Source organism: Scyliorhinus torazame, chromosome 14 (assembly GCF_047496885.1).
Source record: "Scyliorhinus torazame isolate Kashiwa2021f chromosome 14, sScyTor2.1, whole genome shotgun sequence".
Lineage (NCBI taxonomy): Eukaryota > Metazoa > Chordata > Chondrichthyes > Carcharhiniformes > Scyliorhinidae > Scyliorhinus > Scyliorhinus torazame.
In genome coordinates this window covers 191,240,026-191,265,853 of record NC_092720.1, presented here as the reverse complement: position 1 = coordinate 191,265,853, position 25,828 = coordinate 191,240,026, and the positions used below count along the sequence as shown (strand labels likewise).

The following is a 25,828-nucleotide window of genomic DNA, read 5'->3' as shown; positions in this document are numbered from 1 at the left end:
CCTTTGGCCAAAATACTCTCCGTGCTCTTCACAACAGAATTCGTCTCATTATACAAAACAAAAGCTGAAAGAATGTAATGCCTTGTTTGCCTTTGGGATGGTTCACACTGCTTCATAATGTTACAAAGTGCAATCATCACTGTTGTACATGCAAACCAACAGCCGATTCACACAATGGGAGTGATACTTAACCAGATAATCTGAATTTTGTAGGGAAGGACTATTCATATAAACAATTGGAATAATATAATAACAAATAGCTCACACATTTTCCTACATCCCAAGCTTTCACCTGGACTGAAACCACAAAACGTATCAATTGGCAGCAGGAGTCGGCCACTCGGCCCCTCGAGCCTGCTGCCCCATTCAATAAAATCGTGGCTGATCCAGAGATGGGGTAACCCCAGGTTAAAGAGGTGTGAATTGCATCAATTGTCCTGGCTTGATGCAATTCACACCTCTTTAACCTGGGGTTACCCCATCTCTGGATCTGTAAAGATTTAATCACCTGCTAATGCTCGCATTCCAAGCATTGTTTGGCATCTTTGAATTTGTCTATATATGTGTTTCTGGAACATACCTCTTCATTCACCTGAGGAAGGAGCAGCGCTCCGAAAGCTAGTGACATCGAAACAAACCTGTTGGACTTTAACCTGGTGTTGTCAGACTTCGTTCTTTGCTAGGTAGCACTCCTCCCCCCACCCCTCAACCTCCAGCATTCCCAGCTCTGCTATGTAGCTCCCCAATCCCCTGTCCAGATTTCCCATCTCTCTGCAATATATCTCTCCCCACCCACACTGACTCCATCCAGTTTTCCCAGCTCAGTCTCCCTGTGTAACACAGACTCCCCCACGACCATCACCACCCACTGCAACCCGTCAGAATCAGACATTTATGGCACAGAATGTCATTAGGCCCATTGAGCCTGTGTCAACTGAAAAAGAAGTATCCAGCTTAATCCCACATCCAGATTTTGCTCCTTAACCTTGTATGTTAAAGCACTCCAAGTGTACATCCAAATGCATTTTTTTAAAAACGCAATTTGGATTTCTGCCTCTATCGAGGCCAGACTACCATCATCCTCTGGGTGAAAAAGTTTCTTCTCAAATCCTCTCCAATGCTTCTGCCAATTCTTCAACCCTATGACGTCTGTTTTTTGATCCTACCTGCCAAGCAGAATAGCTAGTGCCTTCACATCCACTCTATCTCGGCCCTGCATAATTTCATGCACCGGAATGAAATCTCTCCTCACTCTCCGCTGTAACAATAGAAATAACTCCAGCTTATCCAATCTTTGACTGCAGTTAAAACTTTGACGAGAATCTCATGAATCGTCTCTGTTACCCTCTCTAGTCCAACCGTACCTGCCCTGCAGATTGGTGACCAGAACTCGACACTGTACTCTCATTGGCTTCATCGTCACTCTTGTCTCGGAGTCACCAGGTTCGAGTCCCACTCACTACAGGGCTTGAGCATCAAAAGTTCAGGCTGACACTCATATACAGTACAGAATGCTGCACAGTCGCAGGTGTCGTCTTTCAGGTGAGACATTAAACCAAGGGCCCATCTGCCTCCTTGGCTGGATCCCACCGTATATACAATCGTACAAACATATGAACAAGGAGCAGGAGCTGACATCGCGATTTGATGATAATCCTCACTTACCAAGAATCTATCCACCTCTAGGGCAGCACGGTGGCACAGTGGTTAGCACCGCTTGTCATGGTGAAGTCGAGACAGCTAGAGTGTGGTGAAACTTGGTAATTTGGTGCAGTGAGGTAATTCGGTGCAGAGTAGGAGGAGGTGCTTTTTCCTTATCACTTTGTTTTCTTTCTTCTGGCTTGTAACTGTTAATCTACAGGGAGAGATCCAGAGAGTATCCTGGGTAGGTAAGTGATTTTAATACCTTTTCAAATTGTGGTGGGGGAAAACTGAAGGGACATCACAGTAAAGCTGTGACCTGATTGGCTGGTAGGGTTTCTGTTACATTTTTTTTTAAATAACATTGCAAAACAAATCTAATTGATTGACTAGATAGTGGAGTAACTAAACCTGAGAGCAGAGATTAGCATTTAGCATTTAATTTTACAGTAAAAATCTAGCATCAGGGCCATATAGTTAATTGTAACTCAATCTAACAATAATTCAAGTGTTGATTTCAAATCAATTAACATGTGCTTAAATGGCACTCAGCGCTCCCCGTGTTTGCATGGGTTTCGCCCCCACAATCCAAAGATGTGCAGGCTAGGTGGATTGGCCATGCTAAATTTCCTCTTAATTGGAAAAAATGAATTGGGTACTCTAAGTTTATTTTTTTTAAATTTTAATTGGCACTCAACGGGTGCAATGCTCCAACTGTCAGATGTGGCAGATCTGTGACACTTCCAGCATTCCGGTTGACTACATCTGCAGCAAGTGTGACCAATGGCAGCTCCTCACAGACCACGTGATTCGGTTGGAGCAGCAGTTGGATGCACTTAGGAGCATGCAGGTGGCGAAAAGCATCATAGATAGGAGTTATAGAGATATGGTCACACCCAAGGTGCAGGCAGAGAGATGGGTGACCGCCAGAAAGGGCAGGCAGACAGTGCAGGAATCCTCTGTGGCTGTCTACCCTCTCTCACAGGTATACCGTTTTGGATACTGTAGGGGGGGATAGCCTATCAGTGGAAAACAACAGCAGCCAGAACAGTGGCACCACAACTGGCTCTGTTGCTCAGCAGGGGAGGGCAAAGTGCAGGAGAGCAATAGTTACAGGGGACTCTATAGTAAGGGGCACAGATAGGCGCTTTTGTGGAAGTGAAAGAGACTCCAGGATGGTGTGTTGCCTCCCTGGTGCCAGAGTCAAGGATGTCTCTGAACGAACACAGGACATCCTGAAAGGGGAGGGTGAACAGCCAGAGGTTGTAGTATACATAGGTACGAATGACATAGGCAGGAAGAGTGATGAGGTCGTGCAAAAGGAGTTCAGGGAGTTAGGCAGTAAGCTAAAAAGCAGAATCTCTAGGGTTGTAATCTCAGGATTACTGCCTGTGCCATGTGCCGGTGAGGTTAGAAATAGAAGGATAGTGCAGCTAAACACATGGCTAAACTAGTGGTGTAGGAGGGAGGGTTTCAGATTTCTGGATGATTGGGATCTCTTCCGGGGCTGGTGCGACCTGTACAAGAAGGATGGGTTGTATCTAAACTCGAGAGGCACCAATATCCTGACTGGGAGGTTTGCTCGTGTCACTCGGGAGAATTTAAACTAATATGGCAGGGGGATCGGAACCAGAGCGTTAGCTTAGACGGTGTCATAACTGAAGGGGAAACAGAGAACAAAAATAATAGAACATTGCCCTCAGGCAGTGCAAAAAAGGTGACAAGTGTGAGAAAGGAGGTGGTCAATGCAGGACTGAGGGTATTGTACTTTAATTAGGGCTGACAGGACTGTAAATGACTGTAAAAGGTAAATGAGCTTGTTGCACACATTGAAATTGGTCGGTATGATGTTGTGGGCATCACAGAGACGTGGCTGCAAGGGGATCAGGGCTGAGATCTAAATATACAAGGATATGTGTTCTATCGAAAGGACAGGGAGGTGGGCAAAGGGGCGGGGGTTGCATTGTTAGTAATGAATGAAGTTAAATCGATAGCAAGGAGCGATATAAAATCAGAAGGCATAGAATCTCTGTGGGTAGAGTTGAGGAATCGCAAAGGTAAACAGACCCTGATGGGAGTTATGTACAGGCCCCCTAGCAGTAGTCAGGATGTGGGGCAGAAAATAAATCAGGAGATAGAGAAAGCATGTAAAAAAGGCAATATCACAATAATCACGGGCGACTTCAATATGCATGTGGACGGGAAAATCAGGTTAGAACATCAGAACTAGGAGCAGGAGTAGGCCATCTGGCCCCTCGAGCCTGCTCCGCCATTCAATGAGATCATGGCTGATCTTTTGTGGACTCAGCTCCACTTTCCTGCCCGAACGCCATAACCCTTAATCCCTTTATTCTTCAAAAAACTATCTATCTTTATCTTAAAAACATTTAACGAAGGAGCCTATACTGCTTCACTGGGCAAGGAATTCCATAGATTCACAACCCTTTGGGTGAAGAAGTTCCTCCTAAGCTCAGTCCTAAATCTACTTCCCCTTATTTTGAGGCTATGCCCCCTAGTTCTGCTTTCACCCGCCAGTGGAAACAACCTGCCCACATCTATCCTATCTATTCCCTTCATAATCTTATATGTTTCTATAAGATCCCCCTCATCCTTCTAAATTCCAACGAGTACAGTCCCAGTCTACTCAACCTCTCCTTGTAATCCAACCCCTTCAATTTAATACACTAATCTCCTCAAGATGAACTCATCACTCAAGCCTGATCGCTTGGAACTGGACCCACAAGCAGCCGATGCTACAGAGACTTTTGAACACTGGCTAAGCTGCTTCGAGGCGTACCTCGCATCCTTCAACGAAGACATCACAGACCAGAAGAAGCCGGTCCTCCACAGACGGGTGAGCCCAAGGGTCTTTCCCCTCACCAGGGAGGCCCCTTCATACGCGGAATCGATAACGCTGCTAAAAGGATAACACGTGAAATCCGTTAACCAGGTATATACCAGGCACCTCCTCACTACGAGACGGCAACGTCCTGGGGAATCACTCGCAGAATTCCTGCGTGCCCTGTGCATCCTTTGCCGGAACTGTGACTGTCGGGCAATATCAGCTACCCAGCAGGCGGAGCTGCTGATCAGGGACGCTTATGTCGCGGGCATGAACTTTAATTATATTCGGCAGCGATTATTAGAAGGGGGGACACTCGGGCTCCCAGAGACAGTACAACTCTCCAGCTCACTGGAGGTGGCTTCCCAGAACATGGGGGCCTGCACCTCCGACTGTGCGGCACCCTCGGGGACCTCGTGGGCGCAGCCATCAGCCGGCCCGGGTGCGATGCAAGTCTGCGCCGCGCAGCGACCCGCCAATGGCGGAGGCCCAAAGTGCTACTTCTGTGGCCAGAGTAATCACCCCTGACAATGCTGCCCGGCACGGAACGCAACTTGTAATGGCTATGGGAAGAAGGGCTATTTTCCAAAAGCCTGCCAGGTCCGAGCTTCCCCTAAATCTTCTAGGCCCAGCAGCGCTGCCTGCTGCCTGTTAGGGCTGCCCCCAACTGCTGCGCCACCCGCCATGGGCGCCGCCATCTTTAATTTCAGCCAACACGTGTGAGCCACGGGGGCCGCCATCTTGGACGGCATCTTGCACCTCACCCGCCACGTGCGACCCATGGGGGCCGCCATCTTGGATGCCATCTTGCACCTCACCCGCCACGTGCAACTCATGGGGGCCGCCACCTTGAGACCACTCTGCAGCCTTCCGGGAGCCCTGCTCACCTGACCATATGCTGGCTGCCGCTACCTCCAACCGGCCTACCGACCACCGTTCGACCCGCAGGCCCACCGGCGACAAGCACCACCACCTCCGCTCATACACCCCCCCCTTCGCCGACTCAACATCTGGGTGAAGAAGAAGTCAACGCGCTCCCAGACGCGCAGGTCTCGACGCCGGCGCCCACACCACAGCCAGGTCTGAGGCGATCACGGCGGAAGGTCAAGGCCCCCGACAGACTTGACCTTTAAGACACTTCACCCCCGCCGGACTCTTTTTTTAAAAAGGGGGTGAATGTGGTAAACCACATTATTGCATGATATGTATTGTACTGTATTGTGCACGCCTGGGCTTGTCCACGCTGGCTCAGTCTGTGGCTCCTCCCCTCAGGCTTCTGTATAAAAGTGGCAAGTCTCCGCCTCCGGACCCAGGTCAGGTCCAGAGGCAGGAGGCTTGCTGTTTAGTGTATTAAAGCCTCAGTCACGTTCATCACTCATCGTGTTTTATTGATGGTGCATCACAGAAATTCATCCCAAGGAGGAGGAAACATGTTAAGGGCAGGATAAGGCACCCATGGTTGACGAGGGAAGTCAAGGACAGCATAAAAGAAAAAGAAAAAGCATACAAAGTGGCACGGATTAGTGGGAAGCCAGAGGATTGGGAATCATTTAAAAGCGAGCAGAGGACAGCTAAAAAAGCAATAAGGGGAGAGAAAATGAAATATGAGTGCAAGTTAGCTAATAATATAAAAGAAGATAGGAAAAGGTTCTTTCAATATATAAAAGGTAAGAGAGAGGCAAAAATAGACAGGGGACCACTGGAAAACGTGGCTGGAGAAGTAATAATAGGAATCAAAGAAATGGCAGACAAACTGAATAGTTACTTTGCATCAGTCTTCACGGTGGAAGACACCAGTGGGATACCAGAGCTCCAGAGAATCAGGGGGCAGAGATGAGTGCAGTGGCCATCACTAAAGAGAAGGTTCCATGGAAACTGAAAGGTCTGAAGGTGGATAAGTCACCTGGACCGGATGGACTACACCCCAAGGTCCTAAAAGAGATAGCTGCGGAAATTGTGGAGGCATTGGTGGTAATCTTTCCGGAATCACTGGAGGCAGGAAGGGTCCCAGAGGACTGGAAAGTGACTAATGTAACACCACTGTTTAAGAAGGGAGGGTGGTGGGAAATTATCGGCCAGTTAGCCTGACTTCGGTCATTGGTAAGATTTTAGAGTCTGTTATTAAAGATGAGATCGCGAAATACTTGAAAGTGCATGGTAAAATAGGACTGAGTCAGCAAGGCTTTGTCAAAGGGAGGTCATGTCTGACAAATCTGTTTGAGTTCTCTGAGGAGGTAGCAAGGAAGTTAGACAAAGGAGAAGCAGTAAACGTGATTTCTTTAGATTTCCAGAAGGCCTTTGACAAGGTGCCGCATAGGAGACTGTTCAATAAGTTAAGAACCCATGGTGTGAAGGGTAAGATACTGGCATGGATAGAGGATTGGCTGACTGGCAGAAGGCAGAGAGTGGGGATAAAGGAGTCTTTTTCAGGATGGCAGCTGGTGACTAGTGGTGTGCCTCAGGGGTCTGTGCGAGGACCACAACTTTTCACAACATACATTAATGATCTGGAAGAAGGAAGTGAAGGCATTGTTGCTAAGTTTGCAGATGATACAAAGTTCTGTAGAGGGACAGGTAGTATTGAGGAAGCAAGGGGGCTGCAGAAGGATTTGGACAAGCTAGGAGAGTGGGCAATGAAGTGGCAAATGAAATACAATGTGGAAAAGTGTGAGGTTATGCACTTTGGAAGGAGGAATTTAGGCACAGACTACTAAATGGGAAGATGCTTAGGAAATCAAAAGCACAAAGGGACTTGGGAGTCCTTGTTCACGATTCTCTTAAGGTTAACGTGCAGGTTCAGTCAGCAGTTAAGAAGGCAAATGCAATGTTAGCATTCATATGAAGAGCACTGTCCGTGTGGAGTTTGCACATTCTCTCTGCGTTTGCGTGGGTTTCGCCCCCACAACCCAAAAAGATGTGCAGGTTTGTTGGATTGACCATGCTAAATTGCCCCTTAATTGGAAAAAATTAATTGGGTACTCTAAATTTTTTTTTTTTTAAGAATCTGGCCACCTCTGCCTTAAAAATATTCTTCCACTGCCACTGTTCTTCCACTGTATTTAATTTACAGAAACGACATAGATGACTATGTGGGGGATAGGAAAAGTAAATTTGCGTATGACACAAAGATTGGCCGGGTGGTTAACAATGAGGTTGAAGTCTTGGTTACAGGATGATATAGACGGTATATCAAATGGGCAGATGGAATTTAACCCTGAAAAGTGTGAGATGATATAATTTGAAAGGAGTAATTTGGCAAGCAAGTATTCAATGAATGGCTTGACACTGGGACGTTCCGAGGAACAAAGGAATGTTTGTCCATAGATCTCTAAAGGCAGAAGGACAGGTTAATAGGGTGGTGAAAAAGGCTCATGGGACAGATTACAAAATCAGGGAAGTCATGTTGAAGTTATATAGAGCATTGGTGAGGCCACAGCTGGAGTACTGTGTGCAATTCTAGGAAGGATGTAATTGCAATGGAGATGGTGCAGAGGTGATTCACCAGGATGTTGCCTGGAATGGAACATTTAAGTCATGAAGAGAGGGTTTGAGCAGAGAAGACTTGATCGAGATGTACAAGATTATGAATCGCTGAGTGCGGCCTCAACCGGGACCTGGGATTCATGTTGCATTACATTCATCCCCCACCATCTTTCATCGCCACATTCTGGCGCCTGTTCAGGGAGGCTGTTACAGGAATTGAACCATGCTACTAGCCTGCCTTGGTCTGCTTTCAAAGCCAGCGATTTAGCCTTGTGCTAAACAGCCCTGCAAGAGATATGTTCCAGAAACATATATATAGACAAATTCAAAGATGCCAAACAATGCTTGGAATGCAAGCATTAGCAGGTGATTAAATCTTTACAGTTTTCCCCGACTGGAAGGGAACATATATGTGTCTATATATGTGTTTCTGGAACATACCTCTTCATTCACCTGAGGAAGGAGCAGCGCTCCGAAAGCTAGTGACATTGAAACAAACCTGTTGGACTTTAACCTGGTGTTGTAAGACTTCGTAATATCATCACATTGATGTTGGGGAGAGCTGGCTGCACACAAATTGACTGCTCTCTCCTACATTACAACAGTGACCATAGGTCAAAAAGTATCCCATTGTCTGCAAAGCACTGGAAATGCACTGCGCAAACGCAGATCTTTCTCCAGGCCTTTATGCCGTTCTGACATAATTCCCCTGCTCATGCAGAACTCTCTGCTGTAACCCTGTCCAAAACTATCCTGTGTGTCTCGTCACTATGTGAGCCCCCCAGCCCACTCTCTCTCTCCACCTACCCATCCCCCTGCCCCCTTCCAACATTACCCGAGCTGGCAGCTGGCCAGCTTGCATTCTGTGTGCCAGAGGCAACAGGTGGAACAGGCTGGACCAGATCAGAAGCATTCTGGGCGTGAGGAGGCGCCTTCAGTTCAAACGGCTCCCCAAAGGCAAGTCAACGGGTTCATCAAAAAGCGGCCGCCGACACATTCCAAGACGCCGCGTGAACACATCCTGGATACCTGCTTCTGGCAGGAAACAGGGCAGAGCTTCAGCAGGCTGCGGTCCGGGCGCTCACACACACACAACGGCGAGCAGGGCTGCAGCCTGGCTTGCAGCCGTGACTGGGAGGCGGCAGCAGCCGCCGCGCCAACACCGGGTGAGTGAGAGACAGCAACTTTGAAGAGCCACAACAACATTGGCTCCTGAGGAGGTGGGAGCAGCATTGCAAGAATCAACCTCTGAATGTGTCCAGCCGGCGCTCAAGAAACCTGAAAGCGAGGAGATGGAAAATAATTCCTCAGCCGATAACTCGGCGACACCGTCAGGTGAGCCTAACATCCGGGCGCAATGTGAACAGAGAATTCCTTCAATAGGCAGAACTGTCCGGAGGACAGCCAGATAGCTGGAGGAAGGCGAAATATAAGGGGTTAACTTGCCGGCTTGCAAAGGACTTTTTCCAGGTTGTGCTGCAGGCAACCTGCAATTGGAAATGTCACAGAGTGCCCCAGAGATAAATTACTGCTGGTGACAGGTTAAAACAAAGGAGAAACTGGGAGCAGAAAGAGGGCAGTGGGACAGAGACCAGGATATAGAGAGAAAGTTCCTAGAGTTACCTGTTTTGAACCACGTTAGCTGTCCAAGCTCTTTCACTTGGCCCAGCGTGTGAATTTGTTAAGGAGATCTTTAGGAGGTGGGGACGGGGTCCCTGGGAGTAAAAAGACCTACCCAATTGGGAAGGATTTTCACCTTTACCCCCAAGCAAAATAATGCTCTGCAAAATTCGTAACAATGCATTGCATAACCGGTTCAAATTTGGCAATATTTTAACAGCAATGTGTACCGCATGGGGACTGCAACCATTCAAGAAGATGGCTCACCACCATCTTCTCAATTGACATTCAATGGCATTACCATTGTTAAATCCCACGCTATCAACATCCGGGGGGTTACCATTGAGCAGGGCTAGCCATATGAATACTGTGGCTGCATGAGCAGGTCAGAGGTTAGGATTCCTGCTGTGAGCAACTCGACTCCTGATTCCCCAAAGCCTGTCCACCATCCATAAGGCACAAGTCTGGAGTGTGATGGAATACTCTCCACTTGCCTGGATGAGTGCAGCTCCAACAACAAGCTTAACACCATCCAAGACAAAGCAGCTCCCTTGATTGCTCCCCCTTCCAAAAACATTAACTTCATCCACCACCGACAAACAGTGGCAGCCGTGTGCACCAACTACCAGATGCACTGCAGTATCACCAGGGTTCCTTAAAGTAGTAACTTCCAAACCCACAACCACTACCATCTAGAAGGACAAGAGCAGCAGATACCTGGGAACCTCACCAGCTGGAGGTTCCCCTCCAAGTCACTCACCAGCCTGACTTGGAAATATATCGCTGTTCCTTTGCTGTCGCTGGGACAAGGTCCTGGAACTCCCTCCTTAACAATTCAGTGGGTGTATCTACACCTCATGGATTGTAGCGGTTCAAGAAGGCAACTCACCTTCTTGGGTTCACAAGGCCATTTTCAGAGAAGCAGTTAAGAGTCAACCACATTGTTGTGGGTCTGGAGTCACATGTAGGCCAGACCAGGTAAAGATGGCAGATCGTCTTCCCTGAAGGATGATTATTGAATCAAGGAGGTTTTGTTTCCTGATGGGTTCAGTCACTGACCATCTTTATGTTCCAGGTTTGCTAATTGAATTTAAATTCCATCCATCGTTGTGGTGGGATTCATTGGAGAGCTCTTTCTTTTTTAAAATAAATTTAGAGTACCCAATTCATTTATTCCAATTAAGGGGCAATTTAGTGTGGCCAATCCCCCACCATGCACATCTTTGGGTTGTGGGGGAGAAACCCAAGCAAACATGGGAAGAATGTGCAAACTCCACACGGACAGCGACCCAGAGCCGGGATCAAACCTGGGTCCTCGGTGCCATGAGGCAGTAGTGCTAACCCCTGTGCCACCGGTCTGCCCTTAAAAGGAGAGCTTTTTCGAAGAGCCAGCACACCACATTGGGCCAAATGGCCTCTATCTGGCCTGCATTACTTTATTCTGTCATTTTCCTCCCTTTTAAGATTTATTCATCCATCTGCCACATGGAAAATTGTGTTGCCTACCCTTGGCCTGAGGTTCACCAAGCTCCTACAACAACTGTTTTCATCCAGTCTGCAGCAGGCCTTCCTGCCCTGCCAGGACCCCCAGCAAAATCATGTTGAACTAATTTTACTTTGACTAGGTGAGAGAGATGGCTGATGACGGTGAAAAGTGAAAGTCGCCCCTGTCCCCAAGGCCGCTCTCCCCTTTGAGAGCTGACTGCTGGTGATTTAACCCGAGGGTCACCACACCTCAGGCGAGGTTGAGAAGGCAGGGATCCGGCATAACCTCAGCCAGTACAGGAATTGAACCCAGGCTGTAGGCATCACTCCGCATCACAAACCAGCCGTCTAGCCAACTCAACTAACCAATGAGAGAAACATAGTTGACGTGGTGTATATAGAGTTCTGAAAGGTGCTTAATAAAATGCCACATAATAGACTTGCCAGCAAACACTTCAAACAGCACTGATTTATTTCCGCCCCCTCCCTACTCATAAACAGAAGGTGTTTTGAATTGCTTGTTCGTTGTTTAAGAATGAACAGCAGTGTATTTGCCAGCCCCTCACTTTTTTTACATGACCCCATTTCTACTAGTAACCCACAACAAATCTAAATTAGGATTAACTCAGAAGGTTAGTTTTTTGCACCGTACTCAAAACCAGCAAAGAGGAGTGTTGGCAACTTCCCACTCCACATTCACAGAGTAGAGGGAGGGATAGAGAAAAGGAGGTTTTACTGTACAAAGAATGCAGGTTCATGTGAGTTCCAGGCTCCAGAATTGAGAATCCAATGAGATATTCTTTCACAGGCGCTGTAAAATTTGCTTCTCTGCTGGTGTTCATTTCACAAGGTGAAGTAGCTACATGGAGATTGAATCAATTCCCTAGGCCAGTGTTTTTCAAACTTTTATTCCTGGGACCCACTTTTCCCAACCGGTGGGAAACTGCCGTTCGCGAGACATGCAGCTGACATCAGCGACCCACGCCGGCCGACCTTCGCGACAGCACGGTAGCATTGTGGATAGCACAATTGCTTCACAGCTCCAGAGTCCCAGGTTCAATTCCCGGCTTGGGTTACTGTCTGTGCGAAGTCTGCACATTCTCCCCGTGTGTGCATGGGTTTCCTCCCACAGTCCAAAGATGTGCGGGTTAGGTGGATTGGCATTGCTAAATTGCCCATAGTGTCCAAAATTGCCCTTAGTGTTGGGTGGGGTTACTGGGTTATGTGGAGATGTGGACCTTGGGTAGGGTGCTCTTTCCAAGAGCCGGTGCAGACTCGATGGGCCAAATGGCCTCCTTCTGCACTGTAAATTCTATGACACACCATTATTGCTTCCTTTAATGTGGCAGGTGGGCCTGCTTGGTCCTCACAATCTTTCTTGCTTCGTCATTCAATGTTACATTCCTGCTAAGTTCTTCAGCTGATGATTTACGTTCTTGCTGCATGCTTTGAAAAAAATCAAGAGGTTTGTCCTCGAACTCGCCATGCTTAGTCTTCAAATACCTTTGAAGTTTTGAGGGTTTTAATCTTCATTTGTCAGTACTTCCCTGCATATGTACATGGGCTTTGCATCCTGATTTGCATTGGCACAATTAACACCATACCTAAAGAAATCATCTTTATCCTGCTTTGTTTCCGATTTCAGTTTCTTCTTAATTGTTTGTTCACCAGAGGCCCTGGAGCTCGGGATACAGCTCACACCAGCACTGCTTTGTCCCACCATGAACTATCTTCAGAAGCTATCTCCAGCAGATTTAGATGTGAGATCCTGGTCTGTTGGTATCTCTGCCCCTCTCTACCTTATTACAAAATGACCCATCTTCAGTTCTTCACAAGTCCTGTTGCTTGCTTGCTTGCTAGCAGCTACAAAATGGAGGAATCTCACCTGTGTTTTTGCACCCAAAGCATTGACATGCCGGCCGCATGACCTTCTCTCTGCCGCTGCCTCTGGTGGAAAGACTCATCGTTCATATTTAAAGGCCGGTCGCGGACGCAATTCTTTTTGAAACTTTATTTTCTAATACCTAATTTTTCCAAATTTGACGTTTTACTGCTATAAACAACTTCAGTTGAACATGTGCATCCTTACATTTACACACAAACTTTGTTATAAATGTATTCCCATTTCTTTAGAAATTTAACTAATGATGGAAAAAAGAACAATCTTGTTTTTACTTTACTCGCTACGACTTTAGAGGAGATGAAGTAACTTGTCAAACACGCACAATGTCACACTATTTCTTACTGGTTCCACTGCATTGCGCTATCCAAATATCCAAGTCACCTCCTGCTCCATTCTCACCACGAGCACTTACTTCCTGGTTTCCAGAGTGTCAACACAAAAGTGATGACTGTAGGTTTCTTCCAGTGTTCACGTATGTCAGACCTATTGACTGGCCTCGTTTAATCAGTATTCCGAGAAACCTGGCCTGGCCTCCTCTCACTGTATCCAGCCCAGTCACAGATCACTTCCTGACCAGTACTTACCGTTGTGGGAATGCAAGCAGACGTTGTGCTGGCCGTTGAACGTATTGATCAAGTAGCCACACGTTGCACACTGCCGATCGGTGGCGGGGGACAAGCTGAGCAGTGCGCAAAGGACTGGCAATAGAGTGAAGCTCCAAGCTGGGGCCCCCACTGTCCGCAGCGCGTCCACGTGGACGCCCGTCAGCCCATTCCCACCACCGCTCTGTGCACAGTGACCAGCACATAGCCTACCTTCGCGCCGCCCACCCCCTCAAACACCGCAACCAATCGGGGACTGCCCGCGTACAGGATTCTGAAAAGCCGGTCGCGGCAGTTGGGAATTTCTTCCCGCGATTGGGAACATCACAACTGGTTGTTCCATGACCCTCCGGACACCCATCCGCGTCCCACCTGCGGGTCGCGACCCAATCAAGTCTTATGGTGTTCGATCAAACATGTGCAAATCCCTGCCCTAGGCGACAGTACAATATCTCCTTGTAGAGTCCGTTCAGATGGGCCAGTCGTCCAACCTGGCCAAGGTTTCCTTCTGAGTGGCGAGCCCATTGGATGAAAGAGAATGCTAAAACTGGTCAACAAGCCAGTCTTTTGGGTCATGTAACCTTCCTTCTGCTCAGTGACTTCCACTGAAGGGTGTTTATTCAGCATTTGGAATTTGGCTAGGTTTTCTGGGTTGCCAATGTCGCAGCCATTATGAGTTGAAAAGCGATTGTGTTTTGTTGAAGGTCTAGTATTTTGGAAGCCATTGGCTCAGTAGCTACTGACTCCACTAGCAAGCTTGTCTTATCAAATGTAAATAGCATTCCTGTAGCTCCCTTCAATACTTATCTGTACAGTCCTAGGTGGTATGTTAGAAGTTCCTTAGAAGCCACATGAGGTGCGACACTCCCAAAACTTAGAAGAGATTTGTTTTTGTCCTCGGGGCAACTGGGGAATTTCCAGTAGATATTGATTGATTGATATTTATTGTCCCATGTACTGAAGTGCGGCCAAGGGAATGTACACAGTACGTACATAGTAGACAAAAGAATAATCAACAGGGAACATTGGCAAATGGTACATCAACAAATAGTGATTGTTTACAGTGTGCAAAAAGGGCCAAACAAGAGCAGCATAAGGCGTTGTGAATGGTGTTCTTACAGGGAACAGATCAATCCAAGGGAGAGTCGTTCAGGAGTCCAGTAGCTGTGGGGAAGAAGCTGTTCCTATGTTAGGATGTACAGGTCTTCAGACTTCTGTATTTTCTGCCTGAGGGCAGCATGGTAGCACAAGTGGATAGCACTGTGGCCTCACAGCGCCAGGGTCCCAGGTTCGATTCCCCGCTGGGTCACTGTCTGTACGGAGTCTGCACGTTCTCCCCGTGTCTGCGTGGGTTTCCTCCGGGTGCTCCGGTTTCCTCCCATCGTCCAAAGACGTGCAGGTTAGGTGGATTGGCCATGATAAATTGCCCTTAGTGACAAAACAGTTAGGAGGGGTTATTGGGTTACGGGGGTAGGGTGGAAGTGAGGGCTTACGTGGGTCGGTGCAGACACAATGGGCCAAATGGCCTCCTTCTGCACTGTATGTTCTATGATGGAAGGGTCTGGAAGAAGGCAAAACCTGGGTGTGAGGTGTTTATGATAATGCTATCTGCCTTCTTGAGGCAGCGGGAGGTGTGGACAGAATCAATGGGAGGGTGGCAAGCTTGTGTGATGCGTTGGGCTGAGTTCGCTACACTCTGCAGTTTCTTGCGATCTTGGGCCGAGCAGATGCCATACCAGCTGTGATGCAGCCAGCCACCACAGTATGTGTTGGTGCTACCGAGCCACCCTTGCTGATGGATATTTAAGCTCCCCCCCCCCCCCCCAAAGTAAGTTGAGATCTCCAAGATCAACTCCCTCCTGACTGTATACTGCTGTTCAGCTCCACTGGCAGTACGATGGTGCTACCTGGGACATTACCAATCAGGTATGATTCCATGAGTATAATGATGCCAGGCTGTTGCTAGACTAGTCTGTGAGGCAGCTCTCCCAATTTTGGGAGATGTTAAAAGGGGTTGGGTTTGTCATTTCTAGTGCCGAGTGGTCCATCAGGTTTCTTTCTTGTCATAGAGCTTGTAAAAAAACACATTCGTTCTTTTTCTTTTTTTAAAATAAATTTTGAGTACTCAATTCATTTTTTCCAATTAAGGGGCAATTTAGCGTGGCCAATCCACCTCGCCTGCACATCTTTGGGTTGTGGAGGTGAAAGCCACGCAAACTCGGGGAGAATGTGCAAACTGCACACGGACAGTGACCCAGGGCCGGGATCGAACCTGGGACCTCGGTGCCATGAGGCTGCAGTGCTAACCACTGCACCACCATGCTGCCCCTAGTCAACCACATCAGTGTTGGTCTGGAGACCAGGTAAGAATGGCAGATTTCCTTCCCTAAAAGGCATTATTAAACCAGATGGGATTTTACAACAATATTTTAAAAAATAAATTTAGAGTACCCAATTACAGCGATAACCTTTGATTCCCTTGTCCAATAAGAATCTATCTACCTCCAGCCTAAACGTATTCAGTGGCTCCGCCTCTACTGCCTTCTGAGGCAGAGAGTTCCAAAGTCGCACAATCCTGAGAGAAAAAAAATTCTCCTCATCTCTGTTGTAAAATGGTGACCCCCTCATTTTAAAGCAGTGCCTCCTGGTTCTGGGCTCAGCCACAAGAGAAAACATCCTTTCCACGACCACCTTGTCGAGATCGCTCAGGGTCTTATAAACTTCAATCAAGTCACCCCCTCACCCTTCTAAACAAGCCCAGTCTGTCCAACCTTTCCTCATTAGACAACCCAATCATTGCGTGAATCAATTGGGAATACCTCCTCTGGTGATAATCTATGAACCATCTCAAATGTATTCACATCCTTCCTTAAGTAAGGAGCCAAATCTGCACACAGTATTTGAGGTGTGGTCTCACCAATGCCCTGTATAGAATCATAGAATTTACAGTGCAGAAGGAGGCCATTCGGCCTATCGAGTCTGCACTGGTCCTTTGAAAGAGCATCCTACCTAAGCCCACACCTCCACCCTACACCCGTAACCCAGTAACGCCACACAACTTTTTTGGACATTTAAGGGGCAATTTAGCATTAAGGGGCAATGTCCAATCCACCTAACCTGCACTTCTTTGGACTGTGGGAGGAAACCGGAGCACCCGGAGGAAACCCACGCAGACACGGGGAGAACGTGCAGACTCCGCACAGACAGTGACTCAAGCCGGGAATCGAGCCTGGGACCCTGGAGCTGTGAAGCAACTGTGCTAACCATTGTGCTAACGTGCCGCGCCCCCCCCCCCTCCCCCCTCCCGTGCAGCTATAGCTGAAGCATAGCATCCTTACTTTTATATGCAACACTTGTAGTAATGAAGGATAGAATTCCATTAGCCTTCTGTACTTTATCAGCTAATTTGCGCTGAATGTACTGCATCGGCTGTGTAACACTGGCTGTACTGTCCTCTTCCAGCTGGATCCCACTGACCGCACAACACTGTCGGGCTGTAAGGGGGAAATAAACAGTTTAGAGGGTGATATTGACAAGTTAACTGAATGGACAGAAAATTGGCAAATTGAGTACAATGTGGGGAAATGTGAGATCGTTCATTTTGGATGAAAGAATGAGACGGTGGATTACTATTTAATTAGAGAGAGACTGCAGAAAGCCGTAGCACGAAGGGACTTGGGGGCCCTTGTTCACGAAAGCTGGCATACAGCTTCCGAATATAATTGGGAAGGCAAGCGGAATGCTGGCTTTTCTTTCAAGGGGGCTGAAGTATAAAAAGATGTTGCTGCAACCGTGCAAGACCATAAGAAGTCGGACCATTCCGTCCTTCGAGCCTGCCCCACCATTTAATAAGTTCATGGCTGTTCTACCACTCATTTTGCTGGCTTGTCTCCATCGCCCTTAATTCTCCCACTGATTTAAAAACCTCAACCTTGAAAATGTTCAAGGACTCGGCCTCCACAGTTTCCTGGGGCAAAGAATGCCAAAGATTCACCACTCTTTGAGAGAAGAGACTCTTCCTCAAATTCGTTATAACTGAGCAACCCCTTATTCAGGGACTATGTCCTCTGGGCCCACAGTCTCTCCCATGAGTGGAAAGTCTTTCCAATATTTACCCTGTCTAACCCCCTCAGAATCTGATCTGTTTCAATCATATCACCTTTCATTCTTCTCAACACCAAGGTGTACAGACCCAACCTGTTTAATCTTTCCTCATAGGGTAGTCCCTCCATACCCGGGATCATCCTAGTAAATCTCCTCTGTACTGTCTCCAGTGAGAATATATCTTTCCTTAAATAAGGGGACCTAAACTGTACACAGAATTCTAAATGTGGCCTCACTAGTACAATACTGGAAACTGTTGTATCTCACTCTCATCCACTACTGTATCAGCTGTACTACATAGACAGCGCCGTACTGTATCAACTGAACCACACTGACAGTACTGTCCTGTATCAGCTGTACCTCACTGACAGTACTGTCCTGTATCAGCTGTACCTCACTGACAGTGCTGTCCTGTATCAGCTGTGCCAGACTGACAGTGCTGTCCTGTATCAGCTGTACCTCACTGACCGTGCTGTCCTGTATCAGCTGTACCACACTGACAGTGCTGTCCTGTATCAACTGTACTACACTGACCGTATTGTCCTGTATCAGCTGTACCACACTGACAGTGCTGCCCTGTATCAGCTGTACCACACTGACAGTGCTGTCCTGTATCAGCTGTACCACACTGACAGTGCTGTCCTGTATCAGCTGTACCACACTGACAGTGCTGTCCAGTATCAACTGTACTACACTGACAGTGGTGTCCTGTATCAGCTGTACCACACAGACAGTCCTGTCCTGTATCAGCTGTACCACACTGACAGTGCTGTCCTGTATCAGCTGTACCACACTGACAGCGCTGTCCTGTATCAGCTGTACCACACTGACAGTGCTGTCCTGTATCAACTGTACTACACTGACAGTGGTGTCCTGTATCAACTGTACCACACTGACAGTCCTGGCTTGTATCTGCTGTACCACACTGATAGTGCTGTCCTGTATCAGCTGTACCACACTGACAGTGCTGTCCTGTATCAGCTGTACCACACTGACAGTGCTGTCCTCTATCAACTGTACCACACTGACAGTGCTGTCCTGTATCAACTGTACTACACTGACAGTCCTGGCTTGTATCTGCTGTACCACACTGACAGTACTGTCGTGTATCAGCTGTACCACACTGACAGTGCTGTCCTGTATCAGCTGTACCACACTGACAGTGCTGTCCTGTATCAGCTGTACCACACACACTGCTATCCTGTCTCAGCTGTACCACACTGACAGTGCTGTCCTGTATCAACTGTACCACACTGACAGTCCTGGCTTGTATCTGCTGTACCACACTGACAGTACTGTCGTGTATCAGCTGTACCACACTGACAGTGCTGTCCTGTATCAGCTGTACCACACTGACAGTGCTGTCCTGTATCAGCTGTACCACACACACTGCTATCCTGTCTCAGCTGTACCACACTGACAGTGCTGTCCTGTATCAACTGTACCACACTGACAGTCCTGGCTTGTATCTGCTGTACCACACTGACAGTGCTGTCCTGTATCAGCTGTACCACACTGACAGTGCTGTCCTGTATCAGCTGTACCATACTGACAGTACTGTCGTGTATCAGCTGTACCACACTGACAGTGCTGTCCTGTATCAGCTGTACCACACTGACAGTGCTGTCCTGTATCAGCTGTACCACACTGACAGTGCTGTCCTGTATCAGCTGTACCACACTGACAGTACTGTTGTGTATCAGCTGTACCTCACACAGTGCTGTCCTGTATCAGCTGTACCATACTGACAGTGCAGTCCTGTATCAGCTGTACCACACTGACAGTGCTGTCCTGTATCAGCTGTACCTCACTGACAGTGCTGTCCTGTATCAGCTGTACCACACACAGTGCTATCCTGTATCAGCTGTACCACACTGACAGTGCTGTCCTGTATCAGCTGTACCACACTGACAGTACTGTCCTGTATCAGCTGTACCACACTGACAGTACTGTCCTGTATCAGCTGTACCACACTGACAGTACTGTCCTGTCTCAGCTGTACCACAGTGACAGTACTGTCCTGTATCAGCTGTACCACACTGACAGTGCTGTCCTGTATCAGCTGTACCACACTGACAGTGCTGTCCTGTATCAGCTGTACAACACTGACAGTGCTGTCCTGTATCAGCTGTACAACACTGACAGTGCTGTCCTGTATCAGCTGGACCTCACTGACAGTGCTGTCCTGTATCAGCTGTACCACACTGACAGTGCTGTCCTGTATCAGCTGTACCACACTGACAGTGCTGTCCTGTATCAGCTGTACCACACTGACAGTGCTGTCCTGTATCAGCTGTACCACACTGACAGTGCTGTCCTGTATCAGCTGTACCACACTGACAGTGCTGTCCTGTATCAGCTGTACCACACTGACAGTGCTGTCCTGTATCAGCTGTACCTCACTGACAGTGCTGTCCTGTATCAGCTGTACCACACTGACAGTCAACAAAGAACAAAGAACAAAGAAATGTACACCACAGGAACAGGCCCTTCGGCCCTCCAAGCCCGTGCCGACCATACTGCCCGACTAAACTACAATCTTCTACACTTCCTGGGTCCGTATCCTTCTATTCCCATCCTATTCATATATTTGTCAAGATGCCCCTTAAATGTCCCTATCGTCCCTGCTTCCACTACCTCCTCCGGTAGTGAGTTCCAGGCACCCACTACCCTCTGCGTAAAAAACTTGCCTCGTACATCTACTCTAAACCTTGCCCCTCTCACCTTAAACCTATGCCCCCTAGTAATTGACCCCTCTACCCTGGGGAAAAGCCTCTGACTATCCACTCTGTCTATGCCCCTCATAATTTTGTATACCTCTATCAGGTCGCCCCTCAACCTCCTTCGTTCCAGTGAGAACAAACCGAGTTTATTCAATCGCTCCTCATAGCTTATGCCCTCCATACCAGGCAACATTCTGGTAAATCTCTTCTGCACCCTCTCTAAAGCCTCCACATCCTTCTGGTAGTGTGGCGACCAGAATTGAACACTATACTCCAAGTGTGGCCTAACTAAGGTTCTATACAGCTGCAACATGACTTGCCAATTCTTATACTCAATGCCCCGGCCAATGAAGGCAAGCATGCCGTATGCCTTCTTGGCTACCTTCTCCACCTGTGTTGCCCCTTTCAATGACCTGTGGACCTGTACTCCTAGATCTCTTTGACTTTCAATACTCTTGAGGGTTCTACCATTCACTGTATATTCCCTACCTGCATTAGCCCTTCCAAAATGCATTACCTCACATTTGTCCGGATTAAACTCCATCTGCCATCTCTCCGCCCAAGTCTCCAGACAATCTAAATCCTGCTGTATCCTCTGACAGTCCTCATCGCAATCCGCAATTCCACCAACCTTTGTGTCGTCTGCAAACTTACTAATCAGACCAGTTACATTTTCCTCCAAATCATTTATATATACTACAAACAGCGAAGGTCCCAACACTGATCCCTGTGGAACACCACTGGTCACAGCCCTCCAATTAGAAAAGCATCCCTCCATTGCTACCCTCTGCCTTCTATGGCCTAGCCAGTTCTGTATCCACCTTGCCAGTTCACCCCTGATCCCGTGTGACTTCACCTTTTGTACTAGTCTACCATGAGGGACCTTGTCAAAGGCCTTACTGAAGTCCATATAGACAACATCTACTGCCCTACCTGCATCAATCATCTTAGTGACCTCCTCGAAAAACTCTATCAAGTTAGTGAGACACGACCTGCCCTTCACAAAACCGTGCTGCCTCTCACTAATACGTCCATTTGCTTCCAAATGGGAGTAGATCCTGTCTCGAAGAATTCTCTCCAGTAATTTCCCTACCACTGAAGTAAGGCTCACCGGCCTGTAGTTCCCGGGATTATCCTTGCTACCCTTCTTAAACAGAGGAACAACATTGGCTATTCTCCAGTCCTCCGGGACATCCCCTGAAGACAGCGAGGATCCAAAGATTTCTGTCAAGGCCTCAGCAATTTCCTCTCCAGCCTCCTTCAGTATTCTGGGGTAGATCCCATCAGGCCCTGGGGACTTATCTACCTTAATATTTTTTAAGACACCCAACACCTCGTCTTTTTGGATCACAATGTGACCCAGGCTATCTACACCCCCTTCTCCAGACTCAACATCTACCAATTCCTTCTCTTTGGTGAATACTGATGCAAAGTATTCATTTAGTACCTCGCCCATTTCCTCTGGCTCCACACATAGATTCCCTTGCCTATCCTTCAGTGGGCCAACCCTTTCCCTGGCTACCCTCTTGCTTTTTATGTACGTGTAAAAAGCCTTGGGATTTTCCTTAACCCTATTTGCCAATGACTTTTCATGACCCCTTCTAGCCCTCCTGACTCCTTGCTTAAGTTCCTTCCTACTTTCCTTATATGCCACACAGGCTTCGTCTGTTCCCAGCCTTTTAGCCCTGACAAATGCCTCCTTTTTCTTTTTGAAGAGGCCTACAATATCACTCGTCATCCAAGGTTCCCGAAAATTGCCGTATTTATCTTTCTTCCTCACAGGAACATGCCGGTCCTGTATTCCTTTCAACTGACACTTGAAAGCCTCCCACATGTCAGATGTTGATTTGCCCTCAAACATCCGTCCCCAATCTATGTTCTTCAGTTCCCGCCTAATATTGTTATAATTAGCCTTCCCCCAATTTAGCACATTCATCCTCGGACCACTGTTATCCTTGTCCACCAGTACTTTAAAACTTACTGAATTGTGGTCACTGTTACCGAAATGCTCCCCTACTGAAACATCTACCACCTGGCCGGGCTCATTCCCCAATACCAGGTCCAGTACCGCCCCTTCCCTAGTTGGACTGTTTAGATATTGTTTTAAGAAGCCCTCCTGGATGCTCCTTACAAACTCCGCCCCGTCTAAGCCCCTGGCACTAAGTGAGTCCCAGTCAATATTGGGGAAGTTGAAGTCTCCCATCACCACAACCCTGTTGTTTTTACTCTTTTCCAAAATCTGTCTACCTATCTGCTCCTCTATCTCCCGCTGGCTGTTGGGAGCCCTGTAGTATACCCCCAACATTGTGACTGCACCCTTCTTATTCCTGATCTCTACCCATATAGCCTCACTGCCCTCTGAGGTGTCCTCTCGCAGTATAGCTGTGATATTCTCCCGAACAAGTAGCGCAACCCCGCCTCCCCTTTTACATCCCCCTCTATCCCGCCTGAAACATCTAAATCCTGGAACGTTTAGCTGCCAATCCTGCCCTTCCCTCAACCAGGTCTCTGTAATGGCAACAACATCATAGTTCCAAGTAGTAATCCAAGCTCTAAGTTCATCTGCCTTACCCGTAATGCTCCTTGCATTAAAACATATGCACTTCAGGCCACCAGACACGCTGTGTTCAGCAACCTCTCCCCGTCTGCTCTGCCTCAGAGCCACACTGTCCCTATTCCATAGTTCTCCCTCAATGCTCTCACCTTCTGACCTATTGCTCCCGTGCCCACCCCCCTGCCATACTAGTTTAAACCCTCCCGTGTGACACTAGCAAACCTCGCGGCCAGGATATTTATGCCTCTCCGGTTTAGATGCAACCCGTCCATCTTATACAGGTCACACCTGCCCCGGAAGAGCTCCCAGTGGTCCAGATAACGGAAACCCTCCCTCCTACACCAGCTGTTTAGCCACGTGTTTGTCTGCTCTATCTTCCTATTTCTAGCCTCACTGGCACGTGGCACAGGGAGTAATCCCGAGATTACAACCCTCGAGGTCCTGCCTTTTAAATTTCTGCCTAGCTCCCTGAACACCTGCTGCAGGACCTCATGCCCCTTCCTGCCTATGTCGTTAGTACCAATATGTACAACGACCTCTGCCTGTTTGCCCTCCCCCTTCAGGATTCCCTCTACCCGTTCGGAGACATCCTGGACCCTGGCACCAGGGAGGCAACATACCATCTTGGAGTCTCTTTCACGTCCACAGAAGCGCCGATCTGTGCCCCTGACTATAGAGTCCCCTATTACTATTACTCTTCTGCGCTTTGACCCTCCCTTCTGAACATCAGAGCCAGCAGTGGTGCCACTGCTCTGGCTGCTGCTGTTTTCCCCTGATAGGCTATCCCCCCCGACAGTATCCAAAGGGGTATATTTGTTCGAGAGGGGGACTACCACAGGGGATTCCTGCACTGACTGCCTGCCCTTTCTGGTGGTCACCCATTTCTCTGCCTGCACCTTGGGTGTGACCACATTTACATAACTGCGATCTATGACGCATTCCGCCACCTGCATGCTCCTACGTGCATCCAATTGCTGCTCCAACCGAACCATGCGGTCTGTGAGGAGCTGCAGTTGGGTGCACTGGCTTGTATCTGCTGTACCACACTGATAGTGCTGTCCTGTATAAGCTGTACCACACTGACAGTGCTGTCCTGTATCAGCTGTACCACACTGACAGTGCTGTCCTGTATCAACTGTACCACACTGACAGTGCTGTCCTGTATCAACTGTACTATACTGACAGTCCTGGCTTGTATCTGCTGTACCACACTGACAGTGGTGTCCTGTATCAGCTGTACCACACTGACAGTCCTGGCTTGTATCTGCTGTACCACACTGACAGTGCTGTCCTGTATCAGCTGTACCACACACACTGCTATCCTGTCTCAGCTGTACCACACTGACACTGCTGTCCTGTATCAGCTGTACCACACTGACAGTGCTGTCGTGTATCAGCTATACCATACTGACAGTACTGTCGTGTATCAGCTGTACAACACTGACAGTGCTGTCCTGTATCAGCTGTACCTCACTGACAGTGCTGTCCTGTATCAGCTGTACCACACACAGTGCTGTCCTGTATCAGCTGTACCACACACAGTGCTATCCTGTATCAGCTGTACCACACTGACAGTGCTGTCCAGTATCAGCTGTACCACACTGACAGTGCTGTCCTGTATCAGCTGTACCACACACAGTGCTATCCTGTATCAGCTGTACCACACTGACAGTGCTGTCCAGTATCAGCTGTACCACACTGACAGTGCTGTCCTGTATCAGCTGTACCACACACAGTGCTATCCTGTATCAGCTGTACCACACTGACAGTGCTGTCCTGTATCAGCTGTACCTCGCTGACAGTGCTGTCCTGTATCAGCTGTACCACACTGACAGTGCTGTCCTGTATCAGCTGTACCACACACAGTGCTGTCCTGTATCAGCTGTACCACACTGACAGTGCTGTCCTGTATCAGCTGTACCACACTGACAGTGCTGTCCTGTATCAGCTGTACCATACTGACTGTACTGTCATGTATCAGCTGTACCACACTGACAGTGCTGTCCTGAATCAGCTGTACCATACTGACAGTACTGTCATGTATCAGCTGTACCATACTGACAGTGCTGTCCTGTATCAGCTGTACCACACTGACAGTGCTGTCCTGTATCAGCTGTACCACACTGACAGTACTGTCGTGTATCAGCTGTACCACACAGTGCTGTCCTGTATCAGCTGTACCATACTGACAGTGCTGTCCTGTATCAGCTGTACCACACTGACAGTGCTGTCCTGTATCAGCTGTACCACACACAGTGCTATCCTGTATCAGCTGTACCACACTGACAGTGCTGTCCTGTATCAGCTGTACCATACTGACAGTAGAGTCCTGTATCAGCTGTACCACACTGACAGTGCTGTCCTGTATCAGCTGTACCACACTGACAGTGCTGTCCTGTATCAGCTGTACCACACACAGTGCTATCCTGTATCAGCTGTACCACACTGACAGTGCTGTCCTGTATCAGCTGTACCACACTGACAGTGCTGTCCTGTATCAGCTGTACCACACACAGTGCTATCCTGTCTCAGCTGTACAACACTGACAGTGCTGTCCTGTATCAACTGTACCATACTGACAGTACTGTCGTGTATCAGCTGTACCACACTGACAGTGCTGTCCCGTATCAGCTGTACCACACTGACAGTGCTGGCTTGTATCTGCTGTACCACACTGACAGTGCTGTCCTGTATCAGCTGTACCACACTGACAGTGCTGTCCTGTATCAGCTGTACCATACTGACAGTACTGTCGTGTATCAGCTGTATCACACTGACAGTGCTGTCCTGTAGCAGCTGTACCACACTGACAGTGCTGTCCTGTATCAGCTGTACCACACACAGTGCAATCCTGTATCAGCTGTACCACAC

At 48.2% G+C, this 25,828-nt stretch overlaps 1 protein-coding gene across 1 annotated transcript in view; it reads left to right on the top strand.

Moving 5' to 3' along the window:
* The first annotated feature begins 8,652 nt into the window (after positions 1-8,652).
* Positions 8,653-25,828, top strand: part of rnf183 (ring finger protein 183) — a 41,575-nt gene continuing 24,399 nt past the window's right edge. Inside the window, exon 1 of the mRNA XM_072475371.1 lies at positions 8,653-9,301. Within this exon, the coding sequence (XP_072331472.1) occupies positions 9,259-9,301 (43 nt within the window). The 5' untranslated portion in view covers positions 8,653-9,258. The remainder of the gene's footprint in view (positions 9,302-25,828) is intronic.